Source organism: Neofelis nebulosa, chromosome 6 (assembly GCF_028018385.1).
Source record: "Neofelis nebulosa isolate mNeoNeb1 chromosome 6, mNeoNeb1.pri, whole genome shotgun sequence".
NCBI classification, from domain to species: Eukaryota; Metazoa; Chordata; class Mammalia; order Carnivora; family Felidae; genus Neofelis; species Neofelis nebulosa.
This window is the reverse complement of record NC_080787.1, coordinates 50645890-50670388: the sequence shown is the minus strand read 5'-3', so window position 1 is coordinate 50670388 and position 24499 is coordinate 50645890. Positions and strand designations below refer to the sequence as shown.

Genomic DNA, 24499 nt, shown 5'->3' with positions numbered 1-24499 from the left:
TAATATTATTGCCATATACCAGATAGGAATAACCCTTGTTTAATCAATGCTGAACATAATAAGCATCCCTGGGGCAGAACCTAGACCATATTCCCCCAAGAGCTTTATGGACTCTGATTCCTTGGTGCTCTTCCCTTGGGACCAAGGATAAGTTTCCAGGTAACCAGTCACTCAGGATGGCTGAGTAAAAATAAGCATATATTTACTCCCAAGGAGTCTTGTTTTTTTATTAAAATGATTTCAGTTTGTTTACTTCTCTCAGAATAAACACTTAAAATTGAATCTCCCTTTATCTTTGTAGTTGGGATTCTATGACCTCTGTTGGGATAAGAAAATAATATTTTCTGTATGGCTAAATCAACTTTATACAGACTAGACAAATCCAACTATTGTGTTTCTGCCTGCTTGTATTGCAAATGGGAGAACACAGCTTGTGATGCTTACCTCTTCCTTTGCAGTCCTTGAAAGATTTATATTTATGTATATATATATGTATACATATATATATATATATATATACACACACTCATACATACACATATATATATATATATACACACTCATACATACACACACAAGTAATTGGAAACCAAATTAAAAAAAAATAATGATAAAAGACTAATGAAAGTATTTATTTAAGCATTTAAATTTCCTTTACGAAAAAGATACATGATTTAGTGAAAAAAAAATAGATTGAAATCAAAATAAGAGCATTCTGGTTTGACATCTAACACTGATTATATTATCTTGAAGATGTAATTTATTTTCCCTGATCCTTAAATTTTTCATATTCAGTGCAAGTTTATCATCTTATCAAAATTCTATGAGTTTATACATATGCATATATAAATATGAAAGGACTGTATATATAGATGTGTGTATCTGTGAAAATGTTTATATGCGCATCTGCGTTCACACCCACAGACATCCTCTGTTTCTAGTATTTAAAATGCCCACATCTTCATTCCTCAATCCAAGACAACTGAGCAGTGGGAACTTTTTAGAAACGCAAATTCTCAGGCCCTACCCCAGAGGTACTGAATCAGGGGTTGTGGGGGAGACACTCCACCATCTGTGTTGCAACCTGCCTTCCAAGGTGATTCTGAAGTGCACTAAAATGTGAGAGCCACTGCATTCGAACATTCCCAGGGAAGAACCATAGGCTAGAGTTGTAAGCAGAAATGGATAACCAGTAATTAAAGGGGGAAAAGCAGGATATTCTACAGACAACTTGGGTGAGAAGTGGTAGGAACGGTTTAGGGAGACTCAGCAGAGGCAGGCACAGGGGAGTGTTCTTTATGGTAGTAGGGAATTGGTATGGCTGTAAAAATACACTGCAGAAGCCAGAGGGGCAAGAATAAAGCTGTAGCCACATGCTCACATGTTAAATCACTGTTCTCATGCAGTCATTTCTGCAATTGTGCTAAGAATTGCTGGATTTAGAACCTTTTTCCTGCAGTGGGTCCCAGAGGAAGATAATGATCCTGTTCTCAGCCATAGCTATCTCTGACCCCTAGTTATTTACTGTAGAAACCTGAGACAGGAAGATTTAAGGCTTCTCAGGTTGATCCTGTGTATCTTTTCCAGAATGTTTTCAATAACCCAAGATTCTTCTGATTCCAGGTTGAATTTCCCCCTCATTGGCAGCTTGGGAATATCTGTGTTCAGGGATAGGAAGAAAATTCCTGGAGTTTCAATGGGCTAGAGGTAAATTTGACCAGAGAAAGTTGCAGGGGTGAGAATAAGCCTATGAAAACGACAAGGCAAGAACTCAGCATGGACACTCTTCAGGAGGCTTATGGATGCTATGTTATCATCCAGGACATTACCCTGAGAGGGGAACCCCTGGCTTTGTAACTTCCTGGCCAGTGTGAGGGCCACCAGCTTGCAATAACCTTTTCTGCGATGCTCTGGCAAGGTATAGCCATGGCACATGGTGGCAAACTGATCTGTGAGAGACCAAGAGACTGGGTTTCCCTTGTCATCGCGGACACATACACTGGGGAAGCAAGAGATGAGGTTCACGATGTACCGGAGACACTGTTCATTGCCACCCCGCGACCAAGTCCTGTTGAGAAGATCAGCGTCAGCAACACTCAGGTAAGTCAGTTGTGGGGAAGAACCCATTCTAGAAGAAAACAACATGAGAAGGAACATGAACTTGGGATCATATGAATACAAACAGCTGCTTCACTTTCTCCAGATTCAAACTGAGAAACCATTCCAGAGATCGTGCTTAACAAATACCAAAATATTTTCAATGAATTAGAATCTGTCACTTCCCACTTATGAACATCATTTAGGGTTTCATTTCTGATAGGGCAAAATACTCATATCAAATTTAAGTCTTTCCTTTCAAATTTATGCCTATTTCTTTTTGTCTTCAGTGTAGATTAGGGCAAGTATTTCATTTTTCTGTAAAACAATTCTGACTTGTTCTTAATTTTTCTTTAATGTTTATTTATTTTGAGAAAGAGACAGATAGAGTGAGAGTAGGGGACAGGCGGAGAGAGAGAGGGAAACACAGAATCAGAATCAGGCTCCAGGCCCTGAGCTATCAGCATAGAGCTTGACATGGGACTTGAACCCACGAACCGTAAGATCATGACCTGAGCTAAAGTTGGATGCCTGACCAACTGAGCCACCCAGGCACCCCAGCCAACTTGTTCTTATAAAGTCCTAAGTCTGTTGACACCCTTCTGAAACCTGAACAACTCCAGATTCTTGGGCCCCTAATCTTTTCCTTGGTTAAAAAAATAAAGTAGTAGTATAAAACTTACATCTTTCTGCATCCATGGCCAGAAGAGAAATACAAGTTGCTGAACATTCTAGGAATATATAGATGCTCAAGAAATGCTAGTTTTTCTTACCTTCCCCTGAAAGGTCTGGAAAAATGTATAAAAGTTCATGGTATTGAGATAAAAAGATAGGAATTGGTACAATTACTAAGGACTGAGATGGGATTACTTAGTTAAGCCTATGGGGCTGGTTTTGCCTCAGAATTTGTTTTCATTCTTGAAGTTATCAATGTTATAAGACCATCCTGTATGTTCATTAAGAGACTGCTAATGCCATTCTTGATATGATCTTTATAAAGTACAAGTTTGTGTACTTGTTATTACACTAGTTATTAGTGGCTCTGCAGTGTTAGCTCACATTTTAGGCATACTATGGGCTCTGGAACTGGGCCAACTGTCTAACCACTAAGCTTGGGTAAAAAATAAATAAATACAAGCAATAACTGGCTTAATAGAATTCTTAATTTAATTTTTGAAGATGAACTTTATTATTTTTTTTAAGTTTATTTATTTTGTGAGAGAGAGCAAGGGAGGGCAGAGAGAGAGAGAGAGAGAGAGAGAGAGAGAGAGAGAGAGAGAAAATCCCAAGCAGGCACCACACTGTTAGCACAGAGCCTGAACTCAGGGCTCGATCCCATGAATCGTGAGATCATGACCTGAGCCAAAATCAAGAGTCGGTAGCTTAACCAACTGAGCCAGCCAGATGCCCGGAAAGACAAAGGCTGAGAAGCCTAAGGCAGAGAAGTCACTGTAAATAAAAACATTGCTAAGACCAGTGTTTTAGGAATAGTTGTCTTAGTAGTTACATATATGACCTTGTATCTGAAGGGCAGGGTATCCAAATTAAGAGTATATGAAGTTTGATAATGACTTAGGTGCTAAAGACAGTATCTTCCTAATGCAGAAGGGAGCAATTGGTTTAAATTTAAATTTAATTTAATTTAATTTAATTTTAGAGACAGCGAGCATGAGCCCGTAAGCATCTGTGCACGAACACCAGGTGAAGGTGGGGAGGGAAGGGTGGAGGGAGACGGAGAGAGAGAATCTTAAGCAGGCTTCATGCCCAGCATAGCACAGAGCCAGATGTGGGGTTTGATCTTACAACTGTGAGATCATAACCTTAGCTAAAATCAAGAGTTGGACACTTAACCGACTGGGCCACCCAACTGCCTCAGAAGGGAAGCGATTTAAATCAAAATCCGATTTTAAAAGGCTTGACTGGGGATGGAGAAAATTTTTAAATAACATTTCAGGGATATGACAGTAAACAGACTGGGAAACTCTAAAACTCTAAAGGAAAAATAGCCTCGTTTCTTCAGTAAAAAGTAATGTAAGAAATAAAAAAGATGAACAGGGAACCCATATATCAAAAAAAAAAAAAAACTAAAGAGAGATTAATCAATTGCAATATATGAGCTTTATTTAGGTGCTTATTCAAAACAAACTGCTACAAGTATTATGATAGTTTGGGAAATGTAACTACTGACTGGTTTAAGGAAATACTGACAACATTTTAAGATATTGTAGAGCAAAGGGCTGGTGCAGCAGACCTAAGGACTCTATCTTTAGAAAAGCCTGCTTGTGGGGCGCCTGGGTGGCTCAGTCATTTGAGGGTCTGACTCTTCATTTCGGTTCAGGTCATGATCTCATGGTTTGTGAGATTGAGCCCCATGTTGGGTTCAAGACTGACAGTGCAGAGCCTGCTTGGGATTTTCTCTCTCTCTCTCTCTCTCTCTCTCTCTCTCTCTCTCTCTCTCTTTCTCTCTCTCTCTCTCTCTCTCTCTCTGTCCCGCTCATGTTCTGTCAGTCTCTCTCTCAAAATTAATAAATAAACATTAAAAAAAAAGGAAGAAAAAGAAAAGCCTGCTTGCCAGGTTGGCCCTTGGCTGGTATGGCAATTTGGATTTCTGCCGGTGTCCTGCCATTCCCAGACCTGATAGGAGTTGAAACTCACTGTGCCTGTTTGTAACAGTCAATGTGATTTATGATGAAAACCTGCCTTCCTTCTGGAAGTCTAAAAAATTGGTATGTGCTAGACAGAGGGTGCCTCCAATAGAAATCCTGTATATGTTGTGACAACTTATTGCTGGGGAAATCAAGTGTGTTTTGTGTGACTCCATTGGGGAGGATTCTGGAAAGCTTGTCCCTGGTTTCCTTTGGACTTTGCCAATGCACCTTTTTCTTTGTTGATTTTGCTTTGGGGTGTATGTACGCTGAGTCCTATGGGTCCTTCTAGCCAATTAGTGAGCCTGTGGGTGGTCCTGGGGACCCCTGACACAGAAGTGATATTAGTATAGTGTGTGTGTGTGTGTGTGTGTGTGTGTGTGTTTAAATAATCCTTATCTTTTGGAGACATATATTAAAATACTTAAGAATTAATGGGCAAATCTCTGAGATATTTCCTTCAGAATAATTAGCAGATGGGGTATGGATGAAACAAGATTAGCCATATATTGATGGGAGGTTCGTTATGGTAGTCTCTCAGCCTTTGTATGTACTTGGAAATTTTCTTTTTTTCTTTTTTTTTTTTTTTTTTTTTAATTTTTTTTTTTTTTCAACGTTTTTATTTATTTTCGGGACAGAGAGAGACAGAGCATGAACGGGGGAGGGGCAGAGAGAGAGGGAGACACAGAATCGGAAACAGGCTCCAGGCTCCGAGCCGTCAGCCCGGAGCCCGACGCGGGGCTCGAACTCACGGACCGCGAGATCGTGACCTGGCTGAAGTCGGACGCTCAACCGACTGCGCCACCCAGGCACCCCTGTACTTGGAAATTTTCATAACTGAAAAAAGTAAAATAAAAGTAAAGTCCAGTTGCTTTATGTGAATTTAAAGTGCTCATTCTTCTTTAGGTTTTGTCTTGTTTTGCTCAAAAATTCCTTCACTATACTCCATAGAAGAAAAAGTAACATTCACTGAGGTGGATACTTTTTCAATATATCATGTTTCATTTCTTTACATAGTACATGTAAGGAAGATATTATAGGTTAATTTTAAAAAAGAAGAAATTGATTGAGGCTCAGAAAGATGAAGCAGAAAGGAAAGTAACTAGCAAATGGCACAACAAGGGCTTCCCAGTGAGAAAGACAGAATATAGATACAAAGTAACAAATCTTTTGAAGACTGGATTCTGGAGACAGAATCAGGAATTATTTCCTGGCTCTGCAATTTACTCCTGTGTGTTACTTAAACTCTGTTCAAAAAAAGGGAATTCCACAGTTAAAGGGATCTAGACATAATATACATAAAACATTTAGTGCCTGGCATATAAGAGCTCCACACAAGTCAGTTATTTACCCTCATCCGTGAAACATGAAAAAAAAAAAAAAGCACTTTGGGCTCAGACAACAGAAGCTAGTTAGAATTATCTGCAGGAGGAGCATACAGGAATGATTTTTCTGTGTATACTGTGAAAATACAGGACTCCTGAGTCTGTTTATCACTAGGCACAAAGACTCCGGTTTGAATTTGCAAAAAATTATGAGCAGTCAAGCACAGCAGAAACAATTAAACACACACAGATCCACAGGCGCATACACACACAGAGAAATCTAGACCCCGTGGCTCTAATCCAAGGTACCCAAATGTTCCTTAAAAATACCATGTATTCTAGGTACTACTATTTGTACTCCTATATAGTAAGTCCCATCCCACATGTAGAAACTTAGTTTACATACAGGGAACTGGTGTTCGGCAGAGTTGAAAGACGAGAAAAATGAACGGCCTTGAAGGAGGTTAGCTTTACATCTAACTGCTTTGAGTTGGCAACAGCTTTGGAAACATCATATAATTCACTCTGCAGCCCTGTACATGGTAAGAAATAATGAAAAATGTGGGTATTTTATTTGAAAACACAAAAAGGAAATTTGTTGCAGTATTTTTATACTAATTATCATCACCACCACCAGTTTGCCACCTTGCATTATCCTAACCACTATATACTTACATATGAATTATTACAGTTACTCCTTGCCTGATTTTCAAACATTGTGTGGGATTTTCAAATCCCCATCATATTGTTCATCACGATCATGGTCTCCCATTAATATTTCTGATGAGAATATCCCTTAGGAATTTGGAATTGCTTGTGGGATTTTCTTGATTTTTCTGACTTTCCAGACTGATCTTACACTCTTTAAGGTAAGAGAAATTTTATAACTATGAAATTCTACAATCTAATATACAGCTAGAAGTATAAAAGAGCTCAAATTGATTTGGCATGTCATTCTGACTTAAAGACTCTTCCAGCCTCTTGTCCTAGATTCCTGTTACAGAAATATCAACGTATAGGGGCGCCTGGGCAGTTCAGTCAGTTGAGTGTCTGACTTTTGATTTCAACTCAGGTCATGATCTCACAGTTGGGGAGAAGGAGCCACATGTTGGGCTTTGCACTGACAGTGTGGAGCCTGCTTGGGATTCCCTCCCTCCCTTTCTCTCTGCTCCTCCCCCACTCATGCTAGCTCTCTTTCTCTCTCTCTCAAAATAAATAAATAAACTTAAAAAAATATATCCTCAGTAACAAATCCCCTCCCCCAAAAGGAGTATCAAGGTATAAACTATACTCCTAAGGTATAAACGTAGGAGTATCAAGGTATAAACTTACTTGTATCCTACACATTTATCACAGCTATACTATATTATCTATAAATCTTTATTTAGTACTTGTCATATGTAAAGCCCTATGCTGGGCACTGTGTCACATCACAGTGAGACAAGAATGGTACTGTCTCTGTTCATCAACGATGAAGCTCATTGCATGGAATATTAGCTTCTGTTTACTGAGAACTGACTTGCTCTCCTTTTCCAAAATCCTATTGGCTCTCTCCTTTCCAGTCTGGGTCTTCATTAGTCGGATCCCCTCGAAATTGACTTTCCCACTTCCACCCATATCTAATGGCTTTTTCCCTCCTTCCAGTAAGTCACTTCTTGAAGAATACATAAATGCAGGAATGGAAAGCCATATTGAACACAGTCTGGTATCAGAGCCTTGGCTTCTCTCTCAGGGAGTTAAGTCTAAGAAAAGATAAGCAGGTCTTCAAGTTAATGCTATTAAAAATTATAGATGCTGTGGCTAGAATCCCATAGAATAGCCCCGAATTACATCTAAGTAATTCAAAAGACTATGAGGAAAAAAAACCAGCTTGTGCTAACCAAGGGTATGGTAGTTCAAACAGAATTTCTTTTTCCTAAATTAGACTGAACTAATTCTTTATGAAATTTAGACTAACATTTCTTTGAAAAACCTTTTTAAATTATAAGATGCAACAGAGAAAACTATATAACAAATGCTTAGCTTAATGATTATTTTAAGTACTACTAATGCCACAAAGAAATTTACTTACCCCCTTCTATTTAATACTCTCCCAATCACAATTCCCTCACTCTCCTCTAATAATAACCATTATCATTTTTATGACAATCGCATCCTTGTTGTAAGTTTTACTATGCAAATGTGAGTCCTTAAACACTCTTAGATTTTGTCCACTTTTTGTCTGGTAAATAATTCACAGATTTTCTTTCAGTGCCTAGCTCCCCTACACCCACCTTTAAAAATTCTTTTAATTTATTTGTAAAGAATCCAGTTTGCTGGGTAGAATTTCCATAGTTTGGATTCTGCTGATTATCCTTCCATGGTATTGTTGACCATGTCCTTCTGTCCATTGTATAGACTACCATTTTAACAAATGATTTTCTCCTTTCCCACAGAAGGAACTTTCACTAATTGTCCTGCCTTCATCCATCCTACCTCCTTCGAAAGGCAGGAGTTGTTCATTGGGTAAGACAGAACTCAGGCCATTTAACCACAGTTGATTGGAGTATAGTAACAGTGGGCAGGCTTCTGCAACTTTTAGCTCATGTCAACAAACTCTCTCATGTGCATGCAGCTAGTAGTGAACAAAAGGGCCTGGTCTGTCTGTCTGCTATATACTTCTTTATTCCTGGCCTTTGCAAGGCCAACACAAGGAATTTGGCTCTTTCTAGTAGGTTAGTGGGTTAACCGTCATTTAATATTGTTTATGGATGGCTCTTAGATTAAAAATGACAAAGGCATTCCTGGGCAGAGTGTGCTGTTGCTCTGAACACCCACCACTAAGGTAGCTACGCTGCCTAATGTTTAATCTATCCAGGCAGCCCAACAGTGGCTCTGTGGCATAAGATAAAAGATTGACCATTTCTATGGCAGTAGATAGGCTTCTGAAGTTGTTCATGATTTGGGGATGTTATGGAAGCAGCACTTTTTTAGATGCTTTGATTAAAAATAGATAAAGATACTGATGACTTCTCAGAAGCTATTCAATATTCTAAAGAGAGGGGCACCTGGTTGGCTCAGTTGGTTAAGCGTCTGACTTCAGCTTAGGTCATGATCTCACAGTTGATTCGAGCCCCGCGTTAGGCTCTGTGCTGACAGCTCAGAACCTGGAGCCTGCTTCAGATTCTGTGTCTCCCTCTGTCTCTGCCCATCCCCTGCTCATGCTCTATCTCTCTCAAAAATAAATAAACATTGAAAAAAATCAATATTCCAAAGAGATTATAGTTCTTACCATAGAAGTCTACAGCCAAGAGGCCACATCAGAAGCTAAAGGTGATGCCTGCACTGATTACATACTAAATGAGGGGCCTTTACCACTCCAGTTATTTTAGGTACTATTAACTTACATCTGTCCCCATCAAACTTCAGGAAAGATGGTTGTGTCAATTTTAATGACCATAACTGACTCATGATTAACAGCTCAGCCTTCTGGAAAAAAATACTGGCAAAAAAAAAAAAAATACATCCTTCTGGATGTTCTCTTCCTAATGATAGGTTCAGGTGATTTGAGGATAGTAGACCTATAGCACCATAATGTATACAGTTACTGCCATGATTTTTCACACCAAGGAAGAGATACTCATTTTCACATTAAAGTAATAATGAGAGAAAATTTTCCTAGGTTGGCTAAGTGAGTGGTAGAACCATGTCTCACTTCTAACCAGCATAATTGGGGTAAGTCTGTAAAGCTGGGAGACAGTTTAGAACTTCCACTATACGGTCATTTTGAGCACTTCCAAATGGATTTCACAAAACACCCCAAGTCTTTAGGTTATGAATATGCATTAGTCATTGCTTGTAGGTTGAAGGGAGTAGTTAAGATGGCAGAGTAGTAGGGAGGCCCTGGGCTTGCCTTGTCCCTCAAACACAGCTAGATCAACATCAAACCATTGTGGACACCTAGGAAGTCATTGTTTGCAGGTAGATAGAAACTTTTCCTGTGAGAGGGCTTCAGCTATTTGTTGATGAAAAAAAATTACCAGACTTTAAATTTCTAACATGGGGGACCCCGCCTTCCTGTCACATGATCAAGAAACTCATTTTCAACGGAATAGTTAGAAATAGTAACTTTGTTGATTGTATCACCCACCAGTCAGTATGAAAAGTTGAAAAAATGATATACTGAAGCTGAAACTGTCCATCTATACTATTATAAACTCTTTTTTTTAAATGTTTATTTATTTTTTAGAGAGAGAGTGAGCAGGGAAGGGACAGAGAGAGAATCCCAAGCAGGCTCCATGCTGTTAGCACAGAGCCCGACACGGGGCCTGAAACTCATGAACGTTGAGGTGACGCCCTCAGCCAAAACCAAGATTTGGGTGCTTATCTGACTGAGCCACCCAGGTGCCCCCATCACACTGTTGGAAACTCTGAATGTATTTTTGTCTTGGCTAAAAGTTCTTCCACTAGCATTGATAACCATGCAGTTGTCTCCTCAGAGCTCAAATATACTCTTATTTTAATCATGTCAGGATAACCTATGCAGATCAGTTAACTATGTCTTTCTAGAATCATTTGCTTCAGAAAGAAGAGAAGACCTACCTATTGGCTTATACTTAAGTTAGGGTCATTTTAAAAGATTGTGACAGGAAATGATTAAGGGTAATAAATAAAAATATGCTGATATTCATTGATATCCATATTGAAGTAACATTGAGGGAAAAAAAAAGTCACCTAAAAGCAGCCTCATTTAAATGGTCTCCACATACTCCAATGCCAAGCCTCATTAGGAGTAAAACATGAGTTTTTTTTTTTTTTTTTTTTTTTTTTTTTTTACAAAACTGTAGTACATAAATTGTAACTATATAAAATGTATATATGTATATATATATATGAATTGTGTACTTAATATAGGTCATATCTATCTAACATACATGACAAAAATGAGAACAAAAAAGACTGCTTAGACTCACACCTATCTCACCTTGTATTTGAAAAACTTGATCCCAGTTGATAACATCATGTTCTTCCAACAGCCGTCGGTAAGCCCTGATATCCTTGTAGAACACAGCGTAGGCATTAGTATAATGGTCCAGGTTATCCATCTCAGCCTAGGATGGAAGACATAATCATAAAAACATAAATATATCCTCTAGGTAACCCAAATCCTAGATAGATTAGATACCATTAGCTGCATATGTCCAGATAATTCCCATTACCAGAATTAGCCGTCTATAAACAATGGCTGGATGGGAATGTGGCTAATATACTGTAGAAAGGGAAGAAACAGAAATTTTGGAACTTTTGCTTGATAATTCTTCTGGTATTTGGGAAGTGTTAAGATATTTCACATTTTTCTGGGATATTATTTATTTACAAAAATGAAATGCATATAATTTTATGGAGCCGCCTACAAGAATCAAATGGAACTCTCAGAACTTTCCTAGTGTGGTCAGAGCAGCACACCTTTGATCACGTGAGCTTCTCTTTGGTCTTGAGGCAGAACAGGGCAGATGTCATCCTTTTCAACCTTCTTAGATATTTATCCACATGACCCAGAGTCATCGGTCACAAGGAATCATCTAACCAGTGGAAGAACTAGTATGCACAAGTATGTATGCTTCATGCTTCTAGAGATTATGAAACACTAAAGAAGCACTTAACACATTTAGAGTAGTGGTTTTCTATGTCTGATACTCCAAAGCCAGTAAAATTAGAAACTAATGGTGACATGTGTAGCGTGTTAAGCTAACATACATGGCTATGATAGTTATAATATCCCCTTTACCTAATCTTTTCTTTCTAGTTGATGTCAACTCGTATATGTTTTGGCGTTTCAAAACTGTACCTCTTTCTGTCGCCGGGTGATAACAGCTTTGAAGTCTGGCCATGAATCCACTACCACTTCCTTTTGAAAGGGATTCCCACGATTTATGTTCATCACAGCTCCATAAACCTGAGCCAGAGAACCCAGAGAGACAAGCCAATCACATTACTAACTATTCCAGTTACATGTTACAATTTTCACTTCTTCTGCTGTATGACTGAGGCCATGTGAAGGGAAATTATAAACATGTACACACACATATATATACAACACGCACACATACAAACTTTTCTCTTGTTATTTCATCACTGTACATGAAAACTGATAGTCTGTGAAAGCCTATGAAAACACTCCCCAAACTTAGGTTTTTACCATACAGCAGTGAGAAGTACCAAAACAACGGGGAGTCGATGGGTGCTTGGCACATAGGCCATAATAAATACTTACAGAATGCATCAGAATCTGATGTATGGATTTAGGGATTATATATCTTTTAAAAGTTCCACAGATAATTTTGATCCTCAGGTACTTCTGCTGCTTATTATACTCTCTGAAAATAACCTGTTAAATGCAATGACTCCTTCAACCCTGAATTTCAATTAAACATCACTGAGGGTAACCCCCTCTCCGAATAAAAGACCCCTGCATTTCATATTTGATGGAGCAAGGCTCTATAAGCATTCCCGGAGGGTCATAACTATGTCTCATTCATTATTATATCCATGGAGTCTGATACAGTGGATCAACTACTTGTTGACTAAACGGTACTGAATATTCGAATTCCCTTCTGCGGCCTTTCATATTTAGTCTCCACTAAGAATCAAAGATGCCTGCCCTACAAAACAACTTCCATATGTTATGTGTGTTTACAGAGAAGAGAAAGTTGTGGAGACTGAGGAGAGTGAGCTATAGGCTAGTGCTCCTAGCAGCATCTTCATAACAGATAAAAACTGGAAATAATTGGAGTGTCCACCAACAGTGGGAAAAATGAATACATGTTGGCACATTTATACTTTGGATTACAAAAAAAGAAACTTAGTGTTGAGCAAAAGAAGGTAGACACCAAAAGATACTTACTGTGATCCAATTTACATTATATTCAAAAACAGACAAAACCAAATTATGGCTTTAGAAGTCAAGATAGCGGTTACTCTTGGGGAACAGGGAAAGGCAGTGTTTGGAAAAGAGCTTTGCAGGGTAAGGAGAAGTCGTGCCTGAAGTAATGTTCTTTCTTGACTGGAGTACATGTTATATAGATATTTGTTCTATGGAAATTCATTGAGCTACATAATTATGTACACTTTCTAGTATGTGTTATACTTCAGTGAAAACCAATTTAAATTCTAAGGGCATTGGAACCTACATTTTACCTCTTTCATCACATCTTTATTCAAATCACTCACCTCAATGACAACAACATTATTCAACTGTCTTCTGTCTTACCCAGCCTGGGACCTCACTCAAGTCTTCTCATAGACCATCTCTTTCCAAATTTAGTCTGGCTAATACTAATGTGCAACATGGATCACAGTGAAAATCTGAGAAGTAAAGCCACCTGGAAGGGTCATGCTTGTTTCATTAATCATTAAATTCTGGGGCTGCTGATCCTACATATATATAGGCATAAGCTTATTAAAATGTCTATTCCCATGAAGAAACCATACATCTTTATTCAAAAATGGAACTTAGATGTGCTTGGAATGCTTAGAAGAATAGAAGGGAAAAAACCTTTCCAGTATTCAGATTGTGAAAGAAAAAAGGCAACCAACATGACTTGTTTGTAAGAGATTTGCAACCAACTGCAAGATTTCGCATTGGTTGAAAACTAAGAAACAAACTCTTCTAACAGCTGTTCTGTTTAAAGGGTGAGTGTTGAGAGGAGAGGGAAGTAGCTAGGGGAAGTAAGGATGCTGGAGGAATTAACAGTTGGAGTTTGTGGAGAAAATTTGGAGGAATATTTAATCACTGAAATACTATGATGAAGTAGGTGGGGGGAATGGGTAAAATAGGTGATGGCACCAGGCCAATAAGGACGGCATTTGTGATGAGCACCGGGTTTTGTATGGAAGTGTGGAATCACTAAATTGTACACCTGAAACTAATATTACACTGTATATTCACTAACTGGAATGTAAACAAAAGCTTAACAAAAAGAAAAAAAAATGAGATTATAGAATACAGAGCCATGGCCTCCAAAAAATGGAGGAAGTGTGTACAATAAGACTATTTTTTATCTTTTTTATTCTTTAAAGGCCGCGTGTAACTGAAGGGGTATTTTGAAAGTATGGTCACAGAACCCAAGTCAGGCATTACATAACAATGAAATAATTGAAGTAAGATAAAGACTGTCAAAGAAAAAGAGACTTTAGTGTATAGAAAACGAGTAATTGAGAGTGCCAAGCTAAGCAGCTATGAAAGAGAAGATTATACAAGGAAGACGTTGATTTGTGCCTACATGCTTCATTTCTTTAAGTCTTACTTCAAATGGTGTTATGAGAGGCAAACATTAAAAACAAACAAACAAACAAACAAACACCACACAGTTTAGGATCTGATAACTTGGATTTAAATCTGAACTCTAGCACTTAGATATAGGGAAGGCATTTAGTAACATCATCTGTAAAATCATAATGTAAACACCTGCCTATTCAGAGTATTAATATTCTAGAGGGATTAATAAGTTTTTATAAAGCTCAAATGAGATAGTGTGAAAGATATTTTGAAAATGATTATATACCATTCAGACCAACTCAACTAATCCGAATTCAGAGGTCTTTAAAAAATAAGATTTGAAAAGGTGGGGATTAAGAAGTAATTATTTTATAATGCTGCCAGTGACCAGCCAACAAAAGTTTATTGAGTAACTATTTTGGGCAGAGCCCCATGGCAAGCACTGTATGAACGAGGAGTCCAAAAAAAAAAAAAAAAAAAGACAACATGTGCACTTGGGCATCTGGTAGCTAAGTTGCTGTGGGAGAAGCAGTAGATATGAAATCAAAGGAACTAAGAACCGAGATTTAACTTGATTCTTTCCTTGCTTTAACCTTTTTTGGACTCCAACTTAATTCATTTTTAAAATGAATTAATAGACATCTTACAAAGCTGGTGGAAGGATAAAATAAATTGAAACTATCTGTATGCTAAAGTACTGTCCAAATATAATATTTATAATGTAGGGGCCCATTATTTGTCTTGATGATCATAACATCTTAGATGACCCTGTGAAGGTCACCAAAACCTTTTTAGTTCTCTCCGATGAAAGAGTTGGCCAAACATTTATTCACTTTTGTGTCTGCATTCAGAATGGGAAATTTTGAGTCAGATTGTCCATTTGGTACTCTTTTAGTCATAAGATTTCAAATTATCCCTCAGATTTTCTCTACCATGCACAGTTTAAGCATGATTGGTAGGGCAAGATGACTAAATTTAATCAATCCAGTACGGTGCTCCAGATCACTTTTGTTAAAAGTCTAGTGTAAATAAGGATTATCCAGCATGTGTGCTAAAAATACAGCTCCCTAGTCTCCATCCTTAGAAATCCTGATTCATTATATCTCTTCTGGGTTATTAGCATGCCACTCATATTTGCAGTTAAATGCTCTACCACTGAACTATAACCCCCGCCACTCACTATTGTAGGGCTATCTCCACTATTGTAGGGCTATCTCCTTGGTCAAGAAACTCAGCCCTCACAGACGATTTCTTTGCATTCTGCATTTTTTTTCTCCAAGTGCTTAAAGTATTTTTAATCTCACATTTATTTGTAATCTTTGATTAATGTCATCTTCCACAGTAGCTCTGAGTTATCAGCAGGCCCTCATGGACTTTGGGAAGACTTCAACAAATAGAGGCTTAATGACCAATAAAGCCACTGAAAAGAAACTTCAAAAATAAAGATCTTGAAGTAATCGGAAAAACTTTATAATGACCCCTGAACCTCAGCTTCATCGTGAACCTAGATTATGTTCTTACGAGCAATACCACTTAATCCATACCCTTCTGCCATTAAAAAAAAAGTTCAGTTCAAAACTCGAGTTTGCTTTAGAAATAATCTAGTCCAGTACCCCCTAAATTTTCCTAGACATCATCTAAAGTGGCTGTCAAGAATATAATTACCTGGGCCATATCTACAATGCACGGGATCAGTCTCTGGCAGGAGGGGACTGGGAAACAGTATATTTAATAAGGGCTCTAAGAAAGTCTTGACATCAGAAAAATTTGGGAAACAGCTACAAGTCTGACATTATTTCACAGATAAATAAAATAAAGAAATAAAATCAAACTCTTAAATGTGTCATACCTTGAGTGACTCAGGAAAGTGACTCTTCAGCATTTTTTCCAGTATCAGTAATTTGGTAGAACAGTTTAACACCGACATCTTCTCCAGGGCTCTAGCAATTATTCCACACCTAATTAAAAACTTGAAAGTATAGTTTTAATTTTTGCTTATTACCATCTGAAGCTCCTGAGGAATATCCTTGAAATCCTCTTTTCACCGGGTGTAGTTCGGAATGCTGTGGCTCTCTTTGAAGAGGGAAGGAAATGATGGCAGTGGAATGGGTTCCCACTCAGGGAACACGTGGGAATAGAGAATGTTAATGACCTAATCCTAGAAAGAGGTGAGTATCTACAGTGGGTTAAGTCTTGCTATTATACACATTCTGTGTACACTCAACTCGTCCTTTAAGACACTACAGCAGTTGTGATTTCACATTTGTTTGTGTTTTAATTAAGTCTGTCTCAGGTAGACTGTGAAGGAAGGCAGTGTGGGGGCACCTGGGTGGCTCAATTGGTTGAGCGTCCAACTTCGGCTCAGGTCATGGTCTCATGGGTCATGAGTTGGGAGCACAGAGCCTCCTCTGTCTCCCTCTCTCTCTCTTTCCCCCTTCCTAGCTTGCTCTGTCTCTATCAAAAATAAATACACATTAAAAAAAAAAAAAAAAAAAAAAGGAAGGAAGGGTTCATGTCTGCTTTGTGCTCCATTGTACCCCCATCACCTACAGGGCCTGGCATATATAGTAAAGGGCATTCTAGGTAGTTGCTGAATGAATGATAGGAAGCACAGAGTAAGAGTCTTAGGGTTAAGTAGGGAAACTTCTTTTTACAATATGGGGCAAAGACCAGAGAAAGACTTGAGTGGGTCAAGTGCCAGGTGGTTATGAGGAATAGCTTGCATAGAAACATCTAGATTGAAGATGAAGAATCACATGTGAGCAAAGGCTGAGGCTCATTTTATTAGTATTATTTTTATTTAAAAAAATTTTTTTAATGTTTATTTTTGAGAGAGGGAGAGAGAGTGACTGAGCAAGCACAAGTGGGGGAAGGGCAGAGAGAGAAGGAGACACAGAGTCAGAAGCAGGCTCCAGGCTCTGAGCTGTCAGCACAGAGCCTGAGGCGGGGCTCGAACCCACCAACTGTGAGATCGTGACCTGAGCCGAAGTCAGACACTTAACCGACTGAACCACCCAGGTGCCCCAGTGAGGTTCATTTTAGTGAGATAAAATTAAGGAATGAAAAAAGGGTCTTAATATAATGTATGTAATCCAACCATTCATATACAATTATCTTTTCTAGATTTGGGGGCTCCATATCACGTGATTTTTTGCGTGCAAGAAAACTTTTTTTTCTCAACATCCCAATCATGTCTTGACTGAATTAAAAAATATACATATTTTCTGTTTTTCTATATTCAATGTAGTAGAGTTTATCCACTTACTCTTAGCAGTCAGGCACTGGGATGGCAAAGATAATTCAGCTAGACAGGAGAACCTGGTGCTTCTGGGTTGTGGTGGACTGTTCCTGCACAACACATTTCCAGATAGAGAAAGCTACTACTTGATTTCCTTATGTCGCAGCTCTGTGTGACTATAAGATACTCAGAGTTTGATTATGATTTACTTAAAATCCACCATAAAACTCTACATATAGTTTATGTGAGTCTGAACTAGAATCATATTTCTTGTGACCAGGCCCTGTGGGCTCCAGTTAGCTGAGTGGCACACCTGAGGTATTTGTATTCTCTGTGGGAGTCAGAAGAGATACTGAGGGCCAGTACCAGAAAATCAGGCTTCTGGACCATAGTTTAGTACTCATAGCCTGGGCCAATATTAGAAGCTTTGCAGACATAGAGTTTCCAGAGCTCAGGTTGAGCAAAAGAAGGAGAAGTTGAGCCATCCTTTCTTCACCCTTGTATCTGCTTGACTTTTCATTCACTCATGCTATCTCTGAGTAAAATTTTAACTTCTTAATAGATCTTCAAGTTAAATATATCACTTTACTGTAATGCAGTATTTTTTGAGAAAAGGTGAAATAACATATTTCATAGAGAAACTGATCATGTATCTCTCATTACATTTGATGTCTAGAGATGTTTTTGTGTCCTAATACATAGCAAAGTAGCTAGTGCAAAGAGTAGGAATTCCAAGTACTTGTTGATGATTTGCTGATTTATTGTCTGGTTTATTCCCCAAAGCATCTAAAACCACTTATACACATAAGTAAAATACATGAAGAAAAATTAACTTTAAATGAACATTCAGGCAAGGGGAAAATAGAGGTATAAAAGTAATATGGGGTCAAGAGTGAGGCCAGTAGGCAAAGCATATGGAGTACAGTTCTCCATATAGAGTTGATCCTCTTTATTTGTGGATTCCATATCTATGAGTTTACCTACTTGCTAAAATTTATCTGTGAACCCCAAAATCAATATTGACAGTGCTTTCACAGTCATTTTTGGTTATGCCCAGAATGGTGAAAAATTTGAATTTCCAACGCCCACATTGTCAGCTGAAGTTGCAGAAACTGACTTTCTGTTCCAACTCTCATACTCTAAACATGTCCTTTATGTGATCTCTTTGTTCCACATTCTCTTGCAGGTTGTGCTTTTTGTTTTGGGAGTTCACTGTTTAAAATGGCCCCAAGCAGAGTACAGTAAGACCTTGGTTTGTGAGCATAACTCATTCTGGAGACATGCTTGTAATCCAAAGCACTTGTATATCAAAGTGAATTTCCCCATAAGAAAGAATAGAAACTCAGATGATTCATTCCACAACCCCAAAATATTCATACAAAAATGATTACAATACTGTAATATAATACAAAACAATAAAGAAGATACAAAATATAAAGAAAAATAAATACATTAACATCCACTTACTTTGCAAACCTTTGTGGCTGGTGTGAAGGAGATAAGAGAGTGGAGGGTTATTGTGTACGACAACTTTCACAATCACTAACAGATGTTGACTACAATACAGTATTAATAAACTTGTCATATACTGTATTTAATGTAACTGGCAATAAGGCAGCAGAGGAAAGGGTCTATATCTGCAGGCAGCCTGACCTAGAATGAAGCAAAGAATTCATAAGCTTCTTATATGGAAAAGTAAAGGACTGTCCATAGGTGCTTTGAAGTAACAAAAAGTATAGTAGTACCAGTTGGGGGCACCTTCCAATGTTCTGAAAAATCACTGATTTCTGCCAAACACCACGGCCAGAGACCGAGCATCCAAGCCATGGGAGACGATCACACACAACCCCACAGTGAGCGAGAGAGAGAAGAACCATTGGCTCAGTGGTGATCATGTGACATTTGGGATCCTGTACTACTTGTGTTGCAAGACATCGCTTGTTTATCAACTTAAAATTTATTACAAATGTTTGCTTGTCTTGTGGAATGCTCACAGAACAAGTTACTCACAATCCAAGGTTCTACTGTACTTAGGTGCTGTCTGTGTTCCTAAGTGCAAAAAGACTGTGATGTGTCTTACCAAGAAAATACCGGCTTTACATATGCTTTCTTCAGGCAAGAATTCTAATGTTCTTGATTGTGAGTTCAATGGTAATAAATCAACAATACATATTAATGTCTTTAAACAGAAATACATAAAAACCACGTTATGTGTTGATCTGCTGATGAAAATATTGTGACCAGAGGCTTTCAGGAACCTAATCTTTTATTTTCCCTGGAAGCGATGGTTCAGAACTCACTAAGACAGTGTTCCCTGTGTTTATTAAACATAGCTACCACAAATAATGAGAATCAAGTGTACTCGCAGTAGGTGATTTGTACTGTAAGCTTTCGAGCAGCTAACACAAGAGAAACAAATGTGAGTAGTTATGTGATTCAGTTTGTCCATAAAATTATCCATATGCTCTTTACCATAGCATTTGCTTGACTTTTCACTTGTAATATCTCGAAATGAATTTCTCTAAGTTCTACATTATCAAAACCCTCCTTGATCCGGCTTCAATATACCTTTATAGGCTAAGAAACTCTTTCAATCCACAAATTTTGCAGGGTGACAAATACTGGTGATATTAAAATCAGAGAGACATTTCTCCTTTGGGTGCACACAGAGAGGGCACTATATTTGTTAATGAAGAAAGAGATTTTTTTAAAGCACTTGTGATCCAATGGTAGTAATTATTTTTCAGACGATAGGTTTTCTGTTTAGAGATTCCTCTCTTATCTGTTTCTCTAGTAGTGCCCCTATCAGTGCAAGTAATTTAATATTTTGCAATGCTTGTTTTCCACATATCAAAATTTACAACAGTAAAACAAAAACAAAAACACCAAAAAACAAAAACATCTTTTCCTGTAAACTTGATTATGATTTATTCCTCCTATATAATACTGAATTTCACCTTCCCCCTCTATTTCTCCCATTTCTTCTTTCAATTATAATTAATGATTTGGAAACTTATAATTTTAACGAACAGATGCTTACCTGCTATGGAGAGTTCAGTTTGCATCAGGGTAGTGGTTTCTTTTCCGTAATTGGTGAGTTTATTCTTCAAGCCTACTTCCCTAATTAGTCCTTAGTGGAAAAAGGAGGTAGTGGAAAAAAAGTGTCCACACCTGTAGAAGGGGAGGAGCTTATGGTGTCAGGTGAAAATCATCACACATACAGCATGAGTATTTTTACTCCGTCTCTTTTTTCTATCACATTTAGACTTACAGTGTAGAAACCAGTGGATACTTATCTTGATTTAGAGATGGACATTTTCTAGACACAAAATCTATCTATCTGTTAAGATCCTGTGAAAGAGAATAAAAAGGAATGGGACCCAGGTGAAGGGGGTACAGTAAGTAAATGACAGAGAGGCACTGACCCCTTATATATTTTTATCCGTTTTGAAGAAAATGATTTTGCTTCTCTAAACTTCCAAGGCTGACAAAGGGGTAGTCTCTAAAAAGGATACTTGTGGAATTGAGAGTACTTTTGGAAATTTTGATACTTTTACCCTATTCTTTTAAATGAAAAGTCAGGGGCGCCTGGGTGGCTCAGTCGGTTAAGCGGCCGACTTTAGCTCAGGTCATGATCTCGCGGTCCGTGAGTTCAAGCCCCGCGTCGGGCTCTGTGCTGACAGCTCGGAGCCTGGAGCCTGTTTCAGATTCTGTGTGTCCCTCTCTCTGACCCTCCCCCGTTCATGCTCTGTCTCTCTCTGTCTCAAAAATAAATAAACGTTGAAAAAACAATTCTTTAAAAAAAAAAAATAAAATAAATAAATAAATAAATGAAAAGTCAGAGTTTACTCCCTTCTCTCAAATGGCTGCAATTTCAAGCGCCATATAAAACTTACATGGGCATGTCTTCCCACAGCACAATTCCTGAGCTTTGGGATAATAAATGTCTCAGTGGTATATGAAGAATGTTTCAATCTGAATGTGGTCACATGGGAAGATACTGGTTACCAACTTATGTCTTATAAAGTCAAGATTAAATGAGGGGAAAATCAGGGCATTCTTTACTTAAAGATGCTTATTTAAGTAACACAATGGTTAGCTGGTACTTGAAAATGACTGGAGAAGTTGTATTAGATGACAATTACTGGATGTCAAAATCAGACTGTTTTTGATCTGGCTATATTGATAACTTTTTTTCTTTTAAGATATTGACTGATGGCAATATATCTGTTCATGGCTGTAAGGATACTATATAAGTCTAATCTCTTCTAAATATTATCTGAGGAAAATCAATTTAAAAAAAGGAACAGATACTGTTATTTGTCTAACGGAAACTGTTTTAGATGTGATGTACAATGTCAGGGAAAAAAAACCTTAAAAAGGATCAAGTGATTTATAGCCTCTGAGAGACATATAAATGTCTTCCCAGATTTACACCTCATCCTGTTCTCAAGTGTATCTGAAATAGAAACTTCTATTCTTTTTTTCAAAGAAAAAATAAAATAAAATAAAAAACTAAGCAGAATAGATGTTTTTTTTGTTTTTGTTTTTGTTTTTTGCCATAAGTAAAAATATCCACAGCATATTACCTTTCCAGGAAAACTACATTGGTTGAAGGTAATTAAATTTGAAATGTGTCCATCAAGCTAAAGTGAATTGTTAACCTGAGACTAAAAGGAAAAAGAAGGGAGGAGGAAGCTTGCTTACTAATATAAGATAAATTTAAAGAGATTTTCTTCTGCAAACCCACATTCATACATATTATCATTATAACACATAGTATCATTATACCTAGGAAAATAGAGGGATTTTTACGTTGTTGTAAACAGGATGCGCTCATCAGCCTCAGGAGCCTCTTCTATTTGTAGCTTATCAGAAAATCCCTAAGTCAAAATTACTATTTTTCACTTCTTAGTTCTATCACTTACTATTTGAGCAAGAGTATTTGAGGCAGGTATTTAGCCTCCCTGAGCCCCAGATTTTTCATTGCAGGATGGGATAATAGTTGCCATTATAGGGTTTAATCCCTAGTGTTACTAGGATTAAACATTGGTATAAATGCACGTATACATCCAATTGGTTTAGAAGAGTGCCTGGCACACAGGACACATCAATAAACGCCATTTTTGTCATTGCTATTATCGTTATATAGCCCTGTTTCCCCATTTGAAAAACCTACCTTAATTTTAAGGTCTTCTTTAGGGCTGGAAATGGGATGAAATTGACTAAGGCACATTTACTTCTATTAAAAAATGAAATTGTTGGCCGGGTCGCAGCAGCTCGGGAGGCGGCAGGAGCGACAGCGGCCAGGCAGCCCAGCTTCGCGAAGGCTCTGGGCGTGCGGCGGCCCACAGGCACCTGCACGCACGGGCCGCGCCACCAGGATGCCCAGGAGGAAGGTCAATTCCCCCGAGGGGGCGGGAAAGGAGGAGCCCAAGAGGAGGTCGGCATGGTTGTCAGTTGCAAAACCTAGGGCTGCAAGAGTTGAAGCCAAAAAAGGCGGGAAAGGATAAATCTTGAGACAAAAAAGTGCAAAGAGGAAAAGGGGAGCAAAGGGAAAACAGGTTAAAGTGGCTCAGCAAGAAACAAAATGACTTACCTGCAGAAAACGGAGAAACTAAAAATGAGAGTCCAGCCTCTGATGAGGGAGGAGAGAAAAAAGCCAAGTCTGATTATCAGATCCCATGTCTTATCAGTGGCCACTGTCTCCCTTCCTGTACAGATCACAGGAATATTTTTATCAACTATTTTGTAAATCCAAGTTTTTTAGTAGCTCTAGAAACTACTAAATATATATATATATTTTTAAGTATTTTTTTTAAGTATTAAGAAGGAGGGAATCCCAACTTAGCCCATTTTTTAAGTGTAAATGCTTTTTTTTTTTTTTTTTTTTTTTTAAGCAGTGAAGTCATTTGCTGGTTGTTTATTTTTTGGTACAACCAGGAAATAGTGGGATATTGAATATGGGAGGCTCTGATTGTCTTGGGTTTCAGCTTAACATTCCATAGATGGGGTAGTTTTTATATGCTATAAAAACAAGCATCCTAAATGGCAATTTGGAGTCAGTCATGCATTTAATATGTCTTGAACATTTTTTTTTTTTTTTTTTAATTTATTTATTTATTTATTTATTTTTTAATATATGAAATTTACTGTCAAATTGGTTTCCATACAACACCCAGTGCTCATCCCAAAAGGTGCCCTCCTCAATACCCATCACCCACCCTGCCCTCCCTCCCACCCCCCATCAACCCTCAGTTTGTTCTCAGTTTTCAACAGTCTCTTATGCTTTGGCTCTCTCCCACTCTAACCTCTTTTTTTTTTTTTTTCCTTCCCCTCCCCCATGGGTTTCTGTTACATTTCTCAGGATCCACATAAGAGTGAAACCATATGGTATCTGTCTTTCTCTGTATGGCTTATTTCACTTAGCATCACACTCTCCAGTTCCATCCACGTTGCTACAAAAGGCCATATTTCATTCTCATTGCCACGTAGTATTCCATTGTGTATATAAACCACAATTTCTTTATCCATTCATCAGTTGATGGACATTTAGGCTCTTTCCATAATTTGGCTATTGTTGAGAGTGCTGCTATAAACATTGGGGTACAAGTACCCCTATGCATCAGTACTCCTGTATCCCTTGGGTAAATTCCTAGCAGTGCTATTGCTGGGTCATAGGGTAGGTCTATTTTTAATTTTCTGAGGAACCTCCACACTGCTTTCCAGAGCGGCTTCAATGGCAGCAACTCTTAAGAAAAGCTGGTTAGAATACAAAAATGGCTCAAGTTACTTTGTACATGATGAAGCCCAAATGAGAAATCTGAACTTCTCTCTGCTCTTGTTCTCCTTCTTTCCTCTCCCTTCCTCAAAGTTGAGTATTTCTTGACAATGGGTGAAACATGAGAGGATTTAGAAGACTTTTGTTTGAAAACTA

At 38.1% G+C, this 24499-nt stretch overlaps 1 protein-coding gene and 1 pseudogene across 1 annotated transcript; one reads left to right on the top strand and one right to left on the bottom strand.

Moving 5' to 3' along the window:
- Positions 1-789: 789 nt before the first annotated feature.
- GLYATL3 (glycine-N-acyltransferase like 3) lies at positions 790-16285 on the bottom strand. Its single transcript, XM_058734213.1, has 5 exons — positions 16174-16285; positions 11895-12002; positions 11031-11157; positions 6474-6600; positions 790-2128 (listed from the first exon to the last, which is right to left on the bottom strand). Exons 1-5 carry the CDS (start codon positions 16249-16251, stop codon positions 1702-1704), a joined length of 867 nt encoding a protein of 288 aa, XP_058590196.1. The 5' UTR covers positions 16252-16285; the 3' UTR covers positions 790-1701.
- Positions 16286-22751: 6466 nt separating this feature from the next.
- On the top strand, positions 22752-23468 carry LOC131515407 (non-histone chromosomal protein HMG-14-like; annotated as a pseudogene).
- Positions 23469-24499: the final 1031 nt, after the last annotated feature.